General features: G+C 42.3%; 1 protein-coding gene across 1 annotated transcript in view; it reads left to right on the forward strand.

The window, feature by feature from the left end:
* The window catches only part of DDX41 (DEAD-box helicase 41), a gene marked incomplete in the record, with an annotated part of 592,639 nt that overhangs the window by 431,731 nt on the left and 141,457 nt on the right, over window positions 1-19,451 (forward strand). The window contains 1 exon segment of the mRNA XM_044069314.1: window positions 8,622-8,771. Coding sequence (XP_043925249.1) covers window positions 8,622-8,771 — 150 coding nt within the window.

Here is a 19,451-nt window from a genome sequence, read left to right on the forward strand (position 1 = left end):
AATTTATTTAGAAGAGATCCATGGGATGTATGCAAATGACACCTTAAGGACAAACCAGTATTTCAGCTACATGACTTCTGAATGTCCATACACATGAATTTTTTTTTTTTTTTTTTTTTTAAGTCTTTATGGGTACATTCAGGCCGATAAAGTTTATCTCCACAAGCTGTATGGAGGCATGTTTCAGCTTTTTTGTGACTTTGTCAGTACAGCATAATTGGATTATTTCAAAAACAACCAAAAAGAAAACTGTATAAGGAACCACAATACCAGCAAGTCCAAAGTAGTTTATTAAAATAACACTCTAGTACCTCGGACACATGTCTTTCAAGAGTTGTTTAAACCATCAGAAAAACATGCTTAAATGCACCATACTAACAACATTAATTAGCATAGTTAAACAATTATCCAATATAATTATAATAATTTCCAGTTAATATCTACATTCTGACTCTTAGGAACCAATGTTCCAAACTTCAAAATAAAAACTGTTTCTTAATAAAGTAATTAAAATCAGTTACTTTATAAAGAAGCAGTTTTTATGTCATAAAATGTCGATCTTAATTGGAAATTATTATAATTATATTGGATAATTGTTTAACTATGCTAATTAATTTTGTTTGTATGGTGTATTTGTGTGTTTTTGTGATGGTTTAAACAACTCCTGAAAGGCAAGTGTACAGAGGCACTAGAGTGTTGTTATTTTAATAAACTAGTTTGGATTTGATGGTATTGTGGATGTCCTTCAAGGATGCATCTGCAGTCCTTACAAATGGGTTGTCCTGTCGTCAGGCAGCCCTTCGGTCGGCCGGATTCCAAAGTCTGGGTCTGGCCTCGGCTGGTGTCGCACTTCACCCGATGTCATAGCTGCAGTTCTTCGGGTATAAAGGCATCAGCCGACACCATTTTCCTCAGTCTTTCTTGCCGCGTGGCGCCCGAAGCAGAAGCTGTTCGCAAGTGCCGGTCGGTCAGATCCAGAGATTACTACTACCGAATACTACTTCGAAGACTTCTAGTAGGCTAAGTACCCCGATGGGGACTCTTTCTTGTCTCAGGCGATGTCAGAAAAAGTGAATAACTGTTTAACTTGTGGGAAACAAATACCTCATAAAGATTTCCACTCTACTGCTTACCTTGTTTAGGCCCAGACCACGACGTAGCAGCTTGTTTAGCCTGTGCTTCTTTCAACCGACGAACGCTTAGACGTCGGTCGGAGTTTGCTGAACAGTTTTTCGGCTCATATTTTGCGTACATAATGCCGTCGGATCCTCCGACTACTCAAATTGTTAAGAAACGCAAAGAAAAGGACCGACACTCGCGGTCCGCGGTTTCGGCCGAAACCACGGTTAAGCAAACCGCGAGTGTCTCGGTTTCGGCCGAAACCGAGCAAAAGGTTCAATCTTCAGCCGAATCCATGACTACTACCGAGGCCCCTTCTACCCTAGTTGAATCGGCCTCTGAAGTTTTACCTACTACTGTGGTTTCACAAGACTTATCGGACACCATCCCTTTGGATGTTTCTACCCCAGCACGTGGTGCTGCTAGGCCTCCTGCAGCCATGTCTATAAAGGCCTTTGCCAGGGCTAAAGCAGCCAAAACTTCTAAGTCTGTGCCTGTTAAGCCCCCCTCTCTCAGGCCCAGTTCCAGTTCCCAAATGCTTACTCTGGCAGAGGATCTCATCTCTTTAATAAGGGGATCCCAATCTCACCCAGACAGGGCCTCTCAACCTCCAGAAAAGAGACCTAGAGCAGAGCCCCCTGAGCCAGCGTCCTCAGATGACTCTTCTAATGATACAGACAATACAGACCATCCAGAGGCTCCTTTTTCTACTTATGAAGATTCCGATGCTGAAGAATCGATTCCTTCTGCTTCTCCACCAGAGGAATTTTCTTTTGGGGAAACTTTACATGCCATGAGAGAGCAATTCCAATGGCAGGGACAAGATTTCTCAGATTCAAGGAAAAGGCTTAGGACCTTTTTACACTTACCGCAACATAGGCCTTTAGCTATACCTCCAGTTCTTCCTGTTGTGGATGATGCATTTAATGATGCTTGCACTGCTCCTGATACTTTACCTCCAGCCCCTGCTAAGCCCGATAGGTTCTACAGGGTCCCGGACACTCATCACCATTTATACAAGGCTCCCTTCGCAGATCCTGAGACTATCTCCCAGGGGCCTAAGGCAGTAGCTTCGACCTCAGCTAAAAACCCTCTCCCTTCTGAAAGGGAATCCAGGTCCTTAGAGAGATGGGGTAAAAAAGTATACACCTCTGCTACTCTCTCAGCTAGAGCATTGAACTGTCAGTTTCATATGATCCAATACCAAGAGTTTATGCTTGATCAGTTAACTAAGAAACTGTCCTCGGATGATTCTTTAGATAAGAAATATGTTCTAGAAATGGTGAATAACATTCAGCAGGTTAGTAACCATTCCTTAAAATGTGGCTATGATGCACTGGAGGCTTCATTTAGATCAGCCATGACTGGCACAGTTATAAGAAGGCATGCATGGTTGAAAGAACAGGTCTTGCCGGATCATATTAAAGCAAAGCTATTAGATGCTCCTATGGATAAGGTCAGTTTATTTGGTTCTCCTGCCCAACAGGTACTGAAGAAAATGGAAGAGAAGGCAAAATCTGTACAAACAGTGAAAGATTTCTTACAGGTTCAGCCTCCAAGGTTTAGCAGGAACTGGCCTTCCAAAAATTGGTCCTTTCCAGACTCCTCTAAAACTCAGAGAGGCAGAAATAGGCATTCAAGAGGCAGAAATCAATCCAGAGGAGGTGCCTACAGGGGACGCCAGTGGCAAGGTAACAACCAACGAGGCACAGACACAACCACTACCACTGCAACAGGACAATCACAGTGACTTGGCTTTGACACCGCCTACCAGGGAACAAATAGCAGCACCCTTAGGCGGAAAGTTAGCATTATTTTCAAAAAACTGGCACTATATCACAAGAGACAAGTGGATTTTGCAAACTATAGACCAAGGCTACAGGTTTCATTTCCACACTTTACCAGGAAAAAGAGGAATGCCAAACCTACCACCAAATCAAAAGACAGAAGCTCTAAAACAAATAGCTCAATTAGCAAGGATGAGAGCTGTGGAAAGGGTATCACCTATGGAACAAGGCAAGGGATTTTACTCCAGACTCTTCCTGGTACCAAGAAAAGAGAAAAATTGGAGGCCTATTCTCGACCTGTCCACTTTAAACACATTCATCATTGTTCCAAAATTCAAAATGCTGACCCTACAGCAACTTCTTCCCATGCTGGGCAAGGAGTATTGGCTGGTAACTCTAGATCTCAAGGAGGCAGACCTGCACGTCCCCATACGACCAAATTGCAGAAGATACCTCAGATTTCTTGCAGGATCAGAGCATTATCAATTCTCAGCATTGCCCTTTGGCTTATCTACTGCCCAGAGTGTTCACGAAATGCCTGGCATCAGTAATCGCCCACTGCAGGCTTCAGGGAATCCAAATTTATCCATACCTGGACGACTGCCTGATACAAGCGGACAACAAAAACAAGCTAACAGAAGACTTACAAAGAGTCATTTGCTTACTACAGGCCCTGGGATACACAGTCAATATAAAAAGTCAAGACTGATACCATCCCAAACAATAACCTTCTTAGGTGCAGAATTGGACACAGTAAAACAGATGGCATTCCTAACTGCAGAAAAACAAGAACAACTTCCTCTCTACTTCTTGGCATTAACAAAGCAGAACAAACTAACAGCAAGGAAAGTACTGCAGGCCTTGGGCTTCATGGCATCCTGCATAATCCTGGTCCCCATGCCAGACTGCATATGAGAAAGCTACAGTGGTACCTATTGAATTGATGGGCTCAACACAGGCACAGCTTAGAAACCGAAATACCACTAATTCCATGCCTGAAACAAGAGTTCCTATGGTGGGCTCAGGTATGCCAGTCAAACCCAGGTTTGCCCTTCCACAACATTCAACCAAGCCAAACCATCACAATGGACGCCTCAGACCTCGGTTGGGGGGCCCACATGCTGGACAAGTGCATACAAGGCTTTTGGACTCCAGAGCAGCTGCACCTGCACATAAATCAAAAAGAAATGCTGGCAGTACAACTAGCAATCCAGAATTTCAGCCCATTCCTCCAAGAAGGCCAGTTGATGATAAGGACAGACAACACCACAGTCATGTGGTACATCAACAAACAGGGAGGCACTCATTCATACTCTCTATGCCGAATGGCCCTGGACCTATGGAATATGGCTCTGAGTTACAACATTCAGTTACAAGCAATCTTTGTGCCAGGAAAAGAAAACATCCTAGCAGACATATTAAGCAGAACTACCTCGGATGCTCACGAATGGATGCTACACCCGGACATCTTCAAGGCCATCACAAAGAAATGGGGACTGCCACAAATAGACCTATTCGCATCCCCACTCAATCACCAGCTCAAGAAATTCTGCACAAGGACATACCACCCACTTGCTTGGAAGGTGGACTCTCTATCCTTCAGTTGGAAAGGCCTGACAGCATATGCATTCCCACCTCTTCCTTTGATGCACAAGGTGCTATTGAAAATCAAAGAGGAGCGTCCAAGGATAATTCTGATAGCTCCAGATTGGCCAAGACAACATTGGTACCCATTACTAAGGAGCATGTCTCTGGGGAGAATGTGGACACTACCCCTGATTCCCTTGATGTTAACTCAGAGCAACTACAACATCCTGCATCCAAACCTGAAAACTCTGCAACTGACTGCCTGGAACATTACATAAGAGCAACTAACCCAGATTTATCCCAAAGGGTTAAAGACATTATCCTTGAGGTCCGCAGACCCTCAACAAGAAGGAACTATGCAGGAAAATGGAAAAGGTTTCTCATTTGGAGTACCGAGAGGGGCAAAGACATGTCAAAGGTAGACATTGCCAACATCCTGGAGTATTTGGCAGAGCTTTTCCATACAGGCCTGTCCTATTCCTCCATCAAAATACATGCATCAGCTATTTCTGCAGAATACAGCTTCGATCCACCTGTCTTTTCGCATCCTCTACTCAGGCAGTTTCTGAGAGGAATTAAAAATGTAAAACCTCCTAGGAAACCACCATTACCAGCATGGGACTTGAACTTTGTACTAGAAAAATTGACACTTCCCCCTTTCGAACCAGCAGCAACAGCAGATCTTCAACACCTATCCTGGAAAACTGCTTTCCTGCTGGCAATTACCTCAGCAAGAAGGGTTTCGGAACTACAGGCTTTAATGGCAGTACAACCCTTCCTAATCTTCCATCAAGATAGAGTGTCCATGAGAACTAATCCTACATTTATGCCTAAGGTGGTATCCAGAGTGTCTTTAAACCAGGCAATCCACCTACCTACCTTCTTCCCAATCCACAGAACAGGGGGGAAAGACTGCTGCATACCTTGGATGTACATAGACAGTTACGCTACTACCTGGACAGAACCAAGGGCAATAGAAAAACTGACCAGCTTCTGGTAGCATATGCAACAGGAAGGGAAGGAAAAGCAATTTCAAACAGACAATCTCCAAGTGGATAGGAAATTGCATTAGATTCTGTTACTCCTACCATGGAAAGCAAATTCCACAGAACATAAGGCCTCATTCTACAAGGGCTACAGCCACTACCACAGCTTTCTTACGAGGAGTGGCTACCAAGGACATTATAGAGGCTGCTACTTGGACCTCCGTGCATACATTTGCCAAGCATTATAACTTACCTTTATACTCTAGATCCCGAGCAGGGTTTGCCACTGCTGTTTTGCAAGGGATCCTAACTACACCATAATTTCTTCTTCCTCCTCCCTAGTTTGGCTATGGTATTCTACCCATTTGTAGGACTGCAGCTGCATCCTTGAAGGACATCGTACAGTTTTGTACCTACCATAAATGTAGATGTCCGAACAGGATAGCATCTGCAGTCAGGATTACCCACCCTCCTTCCCCTCTGTGGTACTCCTAGGGTATTTGCCCACCTAATAGCTAGCTGGGGGGGGATCTCTTATGGTGTATTTGTTTGTATATATGTACATACATGATTATTTTTTGTGTTTGCCTTCTGCTATTTGGAAACATTGGCATTTATCCAAAACTTTAGCTATCCAAGAGGGCAACTGGCATCTGGGGCAAGAAACACTGAGGAAAATGGTGTCGGCTGATGCCTTTATACCCGAAGAACTGCAGCTATGACGTCGGGTGAAGTGCGACACCAGCCGAGGCCAGACCCAGACTTTGGAATCTGGCCGACCGAAGGGCTGCCTGACTACAGGACAACCCATTTGTAAGGACTGCAGATGCTATCCTGTTCGGACATCTACATTTATGGTAGGTACAAAACTGTACTTTTCTTATAATTGGATTGTTGTCTGTACTTTGGAAATACAGAGCTTAAAATCAAGCCTGGTGTCCATAAAAGTAAAGATTTGGCTGTTTAGGATATTTTTTATGGACATCAGGCTTGATTTTAAGCTCTGTGTTTGAATGAATGGGAAACCGTAATGATTCACCTGTTGACTGTTACCTTCCTGCTACTTCCAGTGGTCACCTCACAGTTGCATACAGCTTGAAATTCACATTTGTGTATTCTTTCTCTTACAAGTAACGAAAGAGTCTGACTAATACCAGCCTGGTTACTGAGAACAACAAACTTCTTAGTGATCACTAGTCTTATCTCAGTTGCTGCAAGGGTCATTAGGCTTGTAGTAGAGTTCTTGCTAGATGATGTGAGTTGCATGTCCAACAGCTTAGCACCATATAGCATTTGGTTACACAACAGTCTGAAATTTAAACTGAAGAGGTCTCACTGAAGTGGTAGCCGAACCATTCAAGGGAGTCCCACACACACTGCTCAGTTAGAGATCGTTGGGAATTTGTGTTCCCTTTGGTCCTTCTCGCACTAGGAACAGAACAGTACCAGTAATCCTAGCTGGTTACTGACAAGGGATTGCTCCTTTACTTGTGCTTTCCAAGTTTTTTGCACTACAGAAGTGTAGGTATTGTAAAACATCAGCAGTCCAATTATTGCTGTAGCTCCATCCCTGTTTTTTTTTCAAGGGTGGTCTGCTTTCAAAGTGTCAGGTGACCATCTTCTCCTAAAACTATCTTACTGCCTCAAAACAGTAGTGAAATCTGGTAAATCTTTTCTTTTTTTTTTATCTTTACAGTGATGTGTTTCAGTAGCCTGAGAGTTTTACAGAAGTGTACTTGATATTCACATTTCTCTAATCTGTGTCTTTCGGCATTTCCCAGTTAGGTGTCGCCACAGTGGAACTCCGGTCCACTAATGATTGGCAGTAGATATTTACGTGCCGAGTTGCCAGCCCTGACGCACTACCTTCAACGAAGGTATGCAAATTCACGCATGTCTCCACACAGAAGACGCTTTAGCTGAGAATCAAACAGGACAAAGTCTTACTGTGAGTTGACAACGCTACCTCAGCACCACCAGCGCAGCTGTAAATTGCTGTTTTTACAAAGTAGTGCATAATAAATGACGTCTCTTATTATTTAGCATATATCAACATTACAAAGGCGAATTGAGGTTATTGTTGCTGAAAGCTTACTCAGTTTGTACTTTGATAATTAGGTAACAGTAGTAATGAACTCTGTATCACCTTGCCTCATTGTCACTGGAACAAGAATGTAACTTTGTGGAGCTGAAATCAATACAGTGCACTTTTATATTAAGCCCAGTTTATAGACAGCCTCACTATCTGTTGAAGACCAAAATTATCTGTTAAATTTTTCAGATGTAATTTATAAAATAGAAATTCAGTAAGCAGTAGCTAGCATATTTAGGTAGGCACTGATTGCTTGAAAAATTGGTGTAGGTCTGCTTTCATTTTCACACTGTAGCAGTCACCCAGGTTCCAATTGAAAAGTCTCTGACATGTAATGAACATTAATACACTTTCAGGACTGTGAGCGCAAACACTTTCTTCTACCATTTGAAATAACTGCAGTTGTTTTGTTTAAAGTAAGAATGCAGTCATTCATTTCCATGTAAAACCAGTACATATAGTTTTTGTAAAGTAAACAATGTGAACTAAGCCTACAAAATGAAGCAGGAAACAGGTCTGCCTGAAGATTGCCTCCACCCCATGGTATCTGCATACTAGAGCTTGACTGCTTCAACTATAGGATTAAATAAACTTGAGAGGGAAACAAAATAGCAAAGCCCATAACTTTTGTAAGTATTGCATGAGCCCATCCAGAACATGAAAGAAATAGATGGACTTTTGTTGACATCAAAAACACAAATTAAATTGGTGTCCAAATCATTTTAAAGTTGTCAGTATGCTGATGTATTTTAGTATTGTCTCAAAGCTTAGATTGTGTTTTTTAAGTGTTACACATTCAGGCTGATTTTAACTTATTGAGTGTGCTGACAGTGGTCAATTACTGTAAGGGAATTTTCAGTTTAACCAGAATGACTTTAGAATTCAGTAACGCAGCTCAATAACACTGCATGTTTTAATCTGAATCCGTAGTACTTTGTTTCATCAGCAAAGACTTCTCTTTCTTTATGAGATTATGTATGGTGTGTGTAGTCTATAGATGCTGCTTCATTTTAGTTTAGATTGATTTCATTTCCTCTTTTTCTCTTCTAGACCAAGAAGAAAGAACAAAAGCCATTGAAGCCTTTCGGGAAGGCAAGAAAGATGTCCTGGTAGCTACAGATGTGGCCTCCAAAGGTTTGGACTTTCTTGCTATCCAGCATGTCATTAACTATGACATGCCAGAAGAAATTGAAAATTACGGTAAGCAGAATGCTTGCTACATACTTGCATTTGATATTTAGAAGTCTGGTAATAGCATTGCCTTTTTTTTTTTTGCTTGACCACTGTTAGTGTTAGTCCTAGTCCCCCTGGTTTACACTTGACAGCAACTTTACAGTTACTGAATAACAGTCAGAAATAACCGTACCTTCATGATGTGGCTGTGATCATACCTCTCAACCTGGAAACATCAAAAATCTGGACAAGGCCCATGAAAAATAGGTACAAATCTGTACGCTGATTAACATAAAATTTGCATACACAATTATGTAACCCCGCCCACTCTAGTAGACCTGTGGGATACCAACTTTCAAATGCAAACTGAAGAACAGACTACCAAAATATGGCACCAGAGTCCCCCTGCAGCCATTCCAATGTCCCATTACCTGGCTATTTCGCCCCATTTACCATAAACACTAATGTGCATACTGGTTTAGTTCTACAATGATTATTTGGATTTTATTTTTACATTTTATAGCACAATCCACAAACACTAATTTCTGAGAAACAGAGCAATACTGTCTCACAATGAAAGAAGACTTAGCATTAAAATTTATCTGCCCTTAAAACTCGCATTCATTGAAACAGCATTGATACCTGCACCACATCTAAAGAAAATGCATTTGCCCAGTGGTAGTGGATAACGATTACCTTTCGGCTGTTTTCAAATCATAGACCCCTTGCACACAAAAGAAACCTACGTATTCTTTGATGTACCTTCCTGACTTTATTAAATTATATTCCTTGTATAACACAGCACACTTGTTAGACTTACAGCGCATTTTAAATTTATTGTTTGAATATTTTTCCAGCAGGCAATGAAACAAAATGCATGATGAACCAGTAATGACAAAACTGCCCAATTCAGAACATTTCCATCATAAAAGTCATATATATATATATATATATATATATATATATATATATATCACTCTTTTGAACAGCAAACACCAAGACCGACCGTTACAAGTCAGGAATTAAGAGACATGTGAACCTTATGGCAGGTGAAAACATTTCGAAAATTTGCTGTTATTAGATGAAACCAAATTCACTTGTTTGCTTACTTCACACTGGCTACATAATTTATAATAAAATTATAAATTTCTGCTAGAATTACACTGAAGGAAATAAAGCAAAATTTAATGAGGTGCAGAGAGACAAAACTACTTTAATCACCATGTTCAGGTATGAGCATGAATGAGACCTGCACAAATATACCTCTGAATGAATAGTTTTAGCCACTTTTATTTTAGCAAATTGAGTCACTCTAAACTGAAGAAGCAGTAATACAATTTTATATGTAAAATTAAATTCTTGACTAGCAGTACACATTTATCTGCATAACTGTTATTCTGTATAGTTTAAGACCTGCCTCATGCTTTTTTTCATGTGACCTTAAATACTTATGACAGGTATAAATATCTCCAACATATTCATGCTAAAGTGTAGAAACAGCCCTGCCTGGTGAGCGTACACATATATCTACCACTAATACACTTGCATAGGTTCTGAAATCTAAAACCAAGAAATCGTCAGCTGTATCTCAGAGGCATAAACTCAATTTAAAAAAAAAAAAAAAAAAAAAAACAAGTCTCTTAAATGTAACACGATAACTAACTGACATCAAACCATCCAAATCAACACAGCATACACTCTTAAATTGAAAGCATTTTGTGTGTGTGTATGTCTTCAAGTTTGGGGAGACTGTGCCAGAACTAAAGAAATTTAGCAAGATCCCATGTCACCTTCTGTGCGGCAAAGCAGTTAGAGCAGAAGGGCAGACTTTTGCATGAAAATGAAGGAAACAAATGCATACCGTTCATTACACACACCTTTCCTGAATAAATGGCAGCAGATTTGTACACACACTTCTTCCCTAAATGGCAGCATAGACATACCTTTCCTAACATTTAGCAAGGCAGCAGGTTCATAAACGGCTCTTCCCAGCTCAAAGCCTTTCCAGGGTAGCAGCATTCAGCAAGGCAGCAGCTTCATAAACGGGAAAACGGCTCTTCCTCACTGAAAACCTTTTCCGGGCTTTATCTTTGTAAATGTCTCGCAGCAGCAGCATAATTCCAGGCTTTCTTGTACGCACAATGGGCTTGAGCAAAGTCGATTCCGACAGGCTGGCAGGCTGCTGACGTCATCTCGCATGGGATGACGTCAGCTCATAAAGCCGGGAAATAAAATTTTAAACTAAAGCACTGGCAAATTCGGAAATGAAGGGGTGCCACTCGGGGATCGTGGCACCCCATTATTTGGACCCCAAAACTTGGTAAAAACCGAGTAATTCGGGACGGTTGGGAGGTCTGGCTGTGATTCATTTGCTAAATGGCAGCTGTAGGAATATGCCCCTTTCTCTTTAGTCCCCCCCTCCCAGGAACTTGACATGATAATGACCTCTTGGGCTTGGGCTAGAGGCCGAGGCTTCAGCAAAAATCAAAACATATGTCTGTTATGCTTAGGCCTGATGAGCTCTGTGCTTCCTGTCAAGTAGCAATCAGTTTTAAAAAAGCAGTCTTCCTGTTGAAGCTCAGTGTGTCATCAAAACGATGCCTTTCTGTTTGAAATGATTAGCTTGCTGTCTAACCAGGCCAGTCAGTCCATCTGTAAAGCTTCTTGTTTTGAAGAATAACTGCACATATCTTTATAGCTAAGATTGCATTATTGAGGTCAGTATTGTCCTTCCCCAAATATACCACAATCTTCCCCTCTGCATTTTGTAGAGTGTACCTCAGATTTGAGGTTTGTGTGTGCATGTTTCGGCTCCCATTTACTATGAACTCTCCTCTCTGGTTTTCAGCATGCAGCTAACCGATTTTGGCTCTTTTTAAGTTATGGGATCATTCCGTCTGTTGTAAAGGTTGCCTTGATGAGATGTGTCCTGAGGAAGTATAATTTAGATTATGACAGTCATAATTACCGCCCATCTCTTTTTCTTTTTATTGATATGGTTATTGAGAGAGCTGTTTTATAAACAGCATGATTTTGTTCTGTAGGGAAACTGGATTTTCCATTTTGGTATCCACTGTGGATCCTGAATAACCTTGTAGTCTCTTTAGAATTTGTTACATGAAGCATGATATACTTTTTCATAGTTTGCAAGCATGTTGTGAGGTTATCAGTACTGTGCTGAAATGTTTTGACTCGTACATTTCAGGACTTAATCGTTGTGTCCAGTGTCCCACAGTGCTCCATTTTGGACCCTATATTGTTCCCTGTATATTTACTTCCAGTTAACTTGTTAAATGGATTGATTTTCACTTGTATGCTGATAATCCTATCCTTAGTTTAAAACGTCTACTGCAGCTTCTCATAATAAATATTTGCATTGCATACAAACTTCGATCAGTTTTCTGAATCTCAACATCTCAAATGCAATGAAAATATTTGCAGATATCACTTAATCAGTAAAAACAAAATGAAAACTCCAGCAAAGCTAGAACTTCCACTGAGTGACCTCCCAAGCCTCTTGTATCAGAGGCATGTGGGATATATGCAAATGATCCTTATGAACATCAGGTGTTTCAGCTAATTGGCAATTCTTAATGCCCATGACTTGTTTCATCATTTTAATGGACAATTTCAGGCCAATAAAGCCAAACTCCACTAGCTGTGGATATGCATATTTCGGCCTTATGACCTCGTCAGCACAGCACAAGCAGAGTGTTTGACTAAGCATTAGAAACACAGGGCTGTTATACCCAGCTGATATCCATTATCATTAGGGTCACTGCAAAAATATCCCATACAACAAACTAAAACAATGAGTGAGATGGTCACTGAAAAACCAATCGGTAAAAACAAAATGAAAACTCCAGCAATGCTAGAACTTCCACTGAATGACCTCTCAAACCTATTGTATTAGAGGCACATGGGACATATGCCAATTAGTTGAAACACTTGATGTTCATAAGGATCACATACCATTTAAGAAATTCCAGTTGTCCAGTTAGAACCCACCGTCATGTATGGCGACTGTTTGGAATCTGTGGGAAAGGTGAGAAGTCTTGATGTAGTTCAGATGACATGTTGAAGCTTAAGGGTCAGTGGTAATCTGTTGTCCAGTAGTTGTTTCCATTTAAACACTTCCCAAATTAAATGCGGTCTCCTTTCAAAAGGCATTTCTTTTGTCATAATGCCTTGGTGTATTCCCATCTTGATTATTTTAACTTTCTGTACCTAGGGCTCCCTTGCAATGAACTTTACTGATTGTAGCTGGAGCAGGACTCTGCAGCCTATAGTTTGTTTACATGTGGTCTTAGTTACGTCAGAGTAACTTTGGTTTTGTGGAGTTTGCAATAGCTACCGGTTTGTTTCAATACCACCTTGAAAGTTTTAGTGTTGTTTGTAGCCCTACATAGGCTGGTTCTCCCTTGTATGAAGAAGCACCTGTTTCTCTGCTGTTTTAATGGGCCTATTCATTCTTTCTCTGTGGAGTTGTTGAATATTCTAAGAGTGCAGCTTGAGACTGCCTGGCTCCATGGCCCAGAGAGAGAGATGGCACCCTGACCATGACCCAGGTGACTGGGGTCTTTTAGCAGTCCCAGCTACCGCAGGAGCCAGGCAGTGAGGGAAAGGAGTTGGAGCATGGCACACTTGCCTGTCCCTGGAGAAGGGATGAGTGTGGGTGATCAGGGTCAATCAGTGCAGTTAGACAGTTGCATCCCTACTTCCTTTGCGAACTGAGTTTGTGCTAAAAGGGGTATGTGGCATAAGAAAAAAACTTGCTAATGGACCAATTAGCTGAGAGAAGGATGATGATCAGGAGACAATCGGAACAAAAAACTAATCAAAAATGCAGCTTGAGACTTCACATGCTTGTTCCATGTTGTCATTGGGCACCACTCCTTTGGAACTGCTTTTGTCAGTGGGTGAGGGAGTCCCCTATGCCGACCAGTTTTAAAAGATCCTTAAACTTTTCACTTTGGCTTATGATTCAGCAGGATTGTGTTTTAACAGCCATTTCATTATTAAGTTACATTATTATTTATGATGATATTTTTTTATTTCTTTTACTAATTTATTGTGGTGTTGCTCACTTGGAAGCACCTTAATAAACTTGATTTACATTTAATGTATCTTTTTAGCAGCAGAACTGCTGCCATTAAGTTTCCTAAACTAAAGCTACAGAACTGTGAAGTATATTTTGGATCACAAATGTGGAAAAATTAAGTATTGTTTTTTTTTTTAATTTGTTTTTATTGTCAGTATTTAGTAATCATCTTTACTGAAAATTCCTTTCACATTTTTTTCATCCATTTTTTTTATTTATAATCTTAGTGAAATTGTCAGCAAGAAAATTGAAACTCTTATTTTCCTGGTACTGCATGCTTTTTTTTCTTTTGGTTCTCTACTGCCTGCCTGTTGACCATCAGCTGCCTGTCATCTATTGGTCCTTTTGTTCATCTGAGTGGGAGTGCAGATGTTCATCGTGCATACAGCTGCAGTCATAACAGATGGGTTTTCCTGCCGTCAGGCGGGTCCTCGGTCGGCCGAATTCCAAAGTCTAGGTCCGGCGTCGGATGTCGTCACTTCTTCCCTGACATCAGTGCGACAGGGGTATAAAAGAACCAGCCGACGCCATTTTCTTCAGTCTTTCTTGCCGCGCGGTGCCCGAAGCAGAAGCAGTTAGTAAGTGCTAGTCGGCCAGCTCCTGAGATTACGAATATTTTTCAACCGAAGTCTTCTTGAAAGCTAAGTACCCCGTTGGGGAAACTTTTCTTGACTCAGACCGATGTCAGACAAAGTTAATAATTGCATTTCATGTGGGAAGCAAATACCGCATAAGGATTTTCATTCCCTCTGCATTCCTTGCTTGGGCCCAGACCACGACGTCTCAGCCTGTCGTTTTTGTGCTACATTCAACAGACGCACTATTAAGCGTCGGGCGGAGTTCGCCCAACACTATTTTGGTAAAAAGTTTAATTACATTGTCGTCAGATACTACGACTCCAGTTTTAAGTAAAAGATGCAAAGATAAGGACCGACATACGAGGTCCGCGACTTCTACCGACACCACGCCAAAGCCGACTACAGGTGGTCCGGTTCTCAGTGAGGTGCCTACGCAGCCCCCGACTGCCGATGACACTTCTTTGGCGGTGTCTTCAGTGCCCGAGGTTGCAGGCTCTTCGGCCCACACCCCGACTACAGATACCGAAGCCACTCTTGGCAGTGAAACTCAGAATTTAGACAGGCCTGCCACCTCTCAAGGTGTCTTCAGGCCTTCCTCTTCTTTCTCCATCAAGGCTTTCACTAAGTCTAAAGCAGCCATGCATACTAAAAGACAAGCCCCACAGGGCCCCTCTCAAGGCCCCATGCCTAAAAAGCAGATGCTCAAAATGGCTGAGGATTTGATTACTCTTATCAGGGGTTCTCAACCCCCTCCGGACAAAAGGCCCAGAGTGGAGGAAGAATCCCCTTCCTCGAAGCAGGCGTCCATTATTTCAGATCATTCTGAAGACCAGGAACATTCTTACTCCCCTTTTGAAGATTCTGATGCAGAGGAGTCCATTCCCTCTGTCTCCCCCCCCTGAGGATTTCTCTTTTGGGGAAACCTTACATACCTTGAGGGAACACTTCCACTGGGAAGGCCAAGAGTACTCAGACTCCAAGAAAAGGCTTAGGGATTTCCTCTTGCTCCCTCAGCACAGGCCTCTGGCTATACCTCCCGTCTTAGACATACTAGATGAAGTGTATTCGGAGGCCTGCCTTAACCCAGATTCTTTACCTCCAGCTCCAGTCAAGCCTGACAAGTATTACCGGGTTCCTAATTCACACCAATTTCTATACAAAAGCCATGCGGCTGACCCAGAAACTATTTCACAGGGTCCCAAGGGAATTAAAGCCTCCACTGCTAAAAATCCATTACCTTCAGAGAGAGAGATTCCAGAGCTTTAGAAAGGTGGGGGAAGAAGGTATACACCTCGGCCACCTTAACCATGAGGGCATTAAACTGTCAGTTCCATATGTTAAAGTACCAACAGTTTCTGTTATCACAGTTGAGAAGCAAAATGTCACAACCTGAACAACCAGACTTGAGGGAGTTGCAGGATTGGTTACATAGTGCAGAACAAGTGGGTAAACATACCTTACAATGTGGTTTTGATGCTTTAGAGGCCTCATGTAGAGCTGCTGTTACATGATCAGTCATACGTAGACATGCTTGGCTCAAAGAGCAAACCTTACCAGATCATGTTAAAGCTAAATTACTGGATGCACCTCTACAAAAAGATGTATTATTTGGTGTTAAAGCTGAGGAGGTATTAAAGAAAATGGAGGAAAAGGCAAAATCAATGCAAACAGTGAAAGATTTCCTACAGGTACAACCTCCACGTTTCAGTAGAAATTGGCCTTCCAAAAATTGGTCCATTCCAGCCACGGACAGACCCCAAAGAGGTAGATACAGGCGCCCGAGGGGTAGAGGGCAATCTCAAGGATCGTTTAGAGGCAGACAATGGCAAGCACCTACACAAAGAGGTGGTGAGGATAGTTCACAGCCATTCAGAAAGCAGAACCAATGACTTTCCCCTTTGTATGCCAAGCAAGGCTCAAATGGAAGCACCTTTAGGCGGAAAACTGGCATTATTTTCAAAAAATTGGCATATTGTCACAAAAGACAAATGGATCCTGGACATTATAGACAGAGGCTACAGATTCCACTTTCACACCCTTCCAAAAATGAGAGGCATGCCAAACCTGCCACACAATCAAAGGGCAGAGGCACAAAAACAAATTTCAGATCTCATGGACATGAAAGCTATTCAAGAGGTACCTGCACAAGAACAGGGTCAAGGTTTTTATTCCAGACTATTCCTGGTACCAAGAAAGGGAAAAGATTGGAGACCTATTTTGGACCTATCCATCCTAAACACATTTTTACTCATGCCAAAATTCAAGATGCTCACATTACAGCAGCTTCTTCCCATGCTGGGCAAGGAGCCTTGGCTGGTAACATTGGACCTCAAGGAGGCATACCTGCATGTCCCAATCAGACAAGATTGCAGATGGATACCTCAGATTTCTTGCAGGTTCAACCCATTATCAATTCTCTGCATTGCCCTTTGACTTATCTACTGCGCCCAGAGTGTTCACGAAATGCCTGGCATCAGTAATTGCCTTCTGCAGACTTCAAGGGATACAAATATACCCATACCTGGACGACTGCCTGATCCAAGCGGACAGCAAGCACATACTTCTAAAACACCTGGCGTATGTAATAATGTTGTTGAAATCTCTCGGATACACAGTCAACAAAAAGAAGTCAAGTCTAATACCCTCTCAAACAATTTTCCTGGGTGCCAGCTTGGATACAAACACTCAGATGGCCTACCTCACGCCAGAGAAACAAGGGCAACTAACTCAATACTTCAGAAAACTGGCAACTTTCACCAGGCTGACTGCAAGGAAAATCCTGCAGGCTCTGGGATTCATGGCATCTTGCATCCTACTAATCCCATATGCAAAGCTGCATATGAGGAAACTTCAATGGTACCTAAAAAACCTATGGTCTCAACACAGCCACAGTTTGGAAACAATAATACCACTGATTCCATGTCTGCAAAAGGAATTTCTGTGGTGGGCTCAAGCATGCCAAAGAAACACAATTCTACCATTCTGCAAGCCTCAAGCAAATCAAGTCATCACAACAGACGCCTCGGATTACGCCTGGGGGGCGCACATGACAGATCGGTGCATTCAGGGCAAATGGTCCCAAAAAGAAAAGCACCTACACATCAATCAAAAGGAAATGCTAGCAGTAATAAATGCTATTACAGCTTTCAAAGACCTGCTGCATCCAGGCCAGCTATTGATAAGGACAGACAACACCACAGTCATGTGGTACATAAACAGGGAGGAACCCATTCATACCCCCTATGGCTCTGGAATTGCAAATCGAGCTTCAAGCACAGTTCCTGCCAGGCAAGGAAAACACGCTGGCAGACAACCTAAGCAGAAATATGACAAACCCACACGAATGGAAGTTGCATCCTCAAGTTTTTTCAAAGATAATTGAAGCATGCGGAATGCCAGACATAGATCTCTTTGCCTCCCACAGAAATCACCAATTGGCAAAATTCTGCTCAAGGATCTTTCATCCACAGGCCTGGAAAGTGGACGCACTCTCTTTCATTTGGACAACAATGACAGTTTATGCCTTTCCACCTCTTCCTCTGCTGCCCAAAGTTCTATCAAAAACCAGAGCAGACAGACCAAAGATGATTCTCATTGCTCCAGACTGGCCAAGACAACACTGGTACCCACTCCTGAGGAGCCTGACGCATTCCCCACCATGGATCCTGCCTCTAATGCCTCTTCTACTGACTCAGCACAACTTCAAAACTCTTCAGTCAGCTGAAAACACTCAATCTAGCCGCATGGAAGATTCCTTAAAATCACAACAGACCCTACTCTCCAAGGAGGTGCAGGATGTCATTTTGGAGGCCAGAAGACCTTCTACTAGAAAAGCCTACTCCGCAAAATGGAAACGGTTTTGTGCTTGGAATGAGAAAAGGGCCAGAACCCTGGAATACTGAATTTACCTCAAATATTACAGTACCTAGCTGAGCTGCTAAGCAGAGGACTTTCATTCTCCTCCATCAAAATCCATGCCTCAGCCATTTCTGCAGAATACAACACTGATCCTCCTTTATTCTCTCACCCCCTCTTAAGACAGTTCCTCAGAGGGGCTAAGAATATAAAACCCCCAAGGAAACAACCAGTACCTGCTTGGGACCTCAATTTCATTCTAGAAAAACTGACTTTGCCTCCCTTTGAGCCAGCTGCCTCAACAGAACGACAATATTTGTCCTGGAAAACAGCCTTCCTGCTGGCTATCACCTCAGCTCGCAGGGTTTTGGAACTACAAGCCCTCATGGTTGTGCAGCCTTTCATCATTTTCCATCAGGACAGAGTATCCTTGCGAACCAACCCTTCCTTTATGCCAAAGGTAGTATCCAGGGTTGCCTTGAATCATGCTATCCACTTACCTACCTTTTACCCAAATCCTCAAAGCAAAGGGGAGAGACTACTACATTCCTTGGACATTCATAGACAGCTACATTATTATTTGGACAGAACAAAGCCTTTCAGAAAATCAGAGCAACTCTTTGTGTCCTATGCTACCGGAGCTCAAGGGAAGCCTATTTCCAAACAAATCTCAAAATGGATAGCCCACTGCATATGCTTTTGTTACTCTTTTCATGGTAAAACTGTACCTGCAGGCATCAGGTCTCACTCTACAAGGGCCACAGCCACCTCTGCAGCCTTCCTCAGGGGGGTTCCTACCAAAGATATTTTGGAAGCTGCCACTTGGAGTTCTGTACATACTTTCTCCAAGCACTATCACCTACCATTATACTCCAAATCTAGGGCAGGCTTTGCCACTGCAGTCTTGCAGGGCATCCTGGCTCCTCCTAGTTCCACCTAGTGCCTACCACCCCTTTTTTAGCTTTGGTATTCTACCCATCTGTTATGACTGCAGCTGTATGCACGATGAACATAGTACAGTTTTGTACCTACCATAAATGTAGATGTTCGAGTGCTAATACAGCTGCAGTCCAGGTTTCCCTCCCCTCTTGGGACAGGCCTAATGGCTAACACCTCCTCATACAACCTGATTGGGGTATTCTTTTATGGTGTATTTGCTTGCAACTACTGTTT

The sequence above is a fragment of the Protopterus annectens genome, chromosome 4.part0 (assembly GCF_019279795.1).
Source record: "Protopterus annectens isolate FY-2018-M chromosome 4.part0, PAN1.0, whole genome shotgun sequence".
In the NCBI taxonomy this organism is placed as follows: domain Eukaryota; kingdom Metazoa; phylum Chordata; order Ceratodontiformes; family Protopteridae; genus Protopterus; species Protopterus annectens.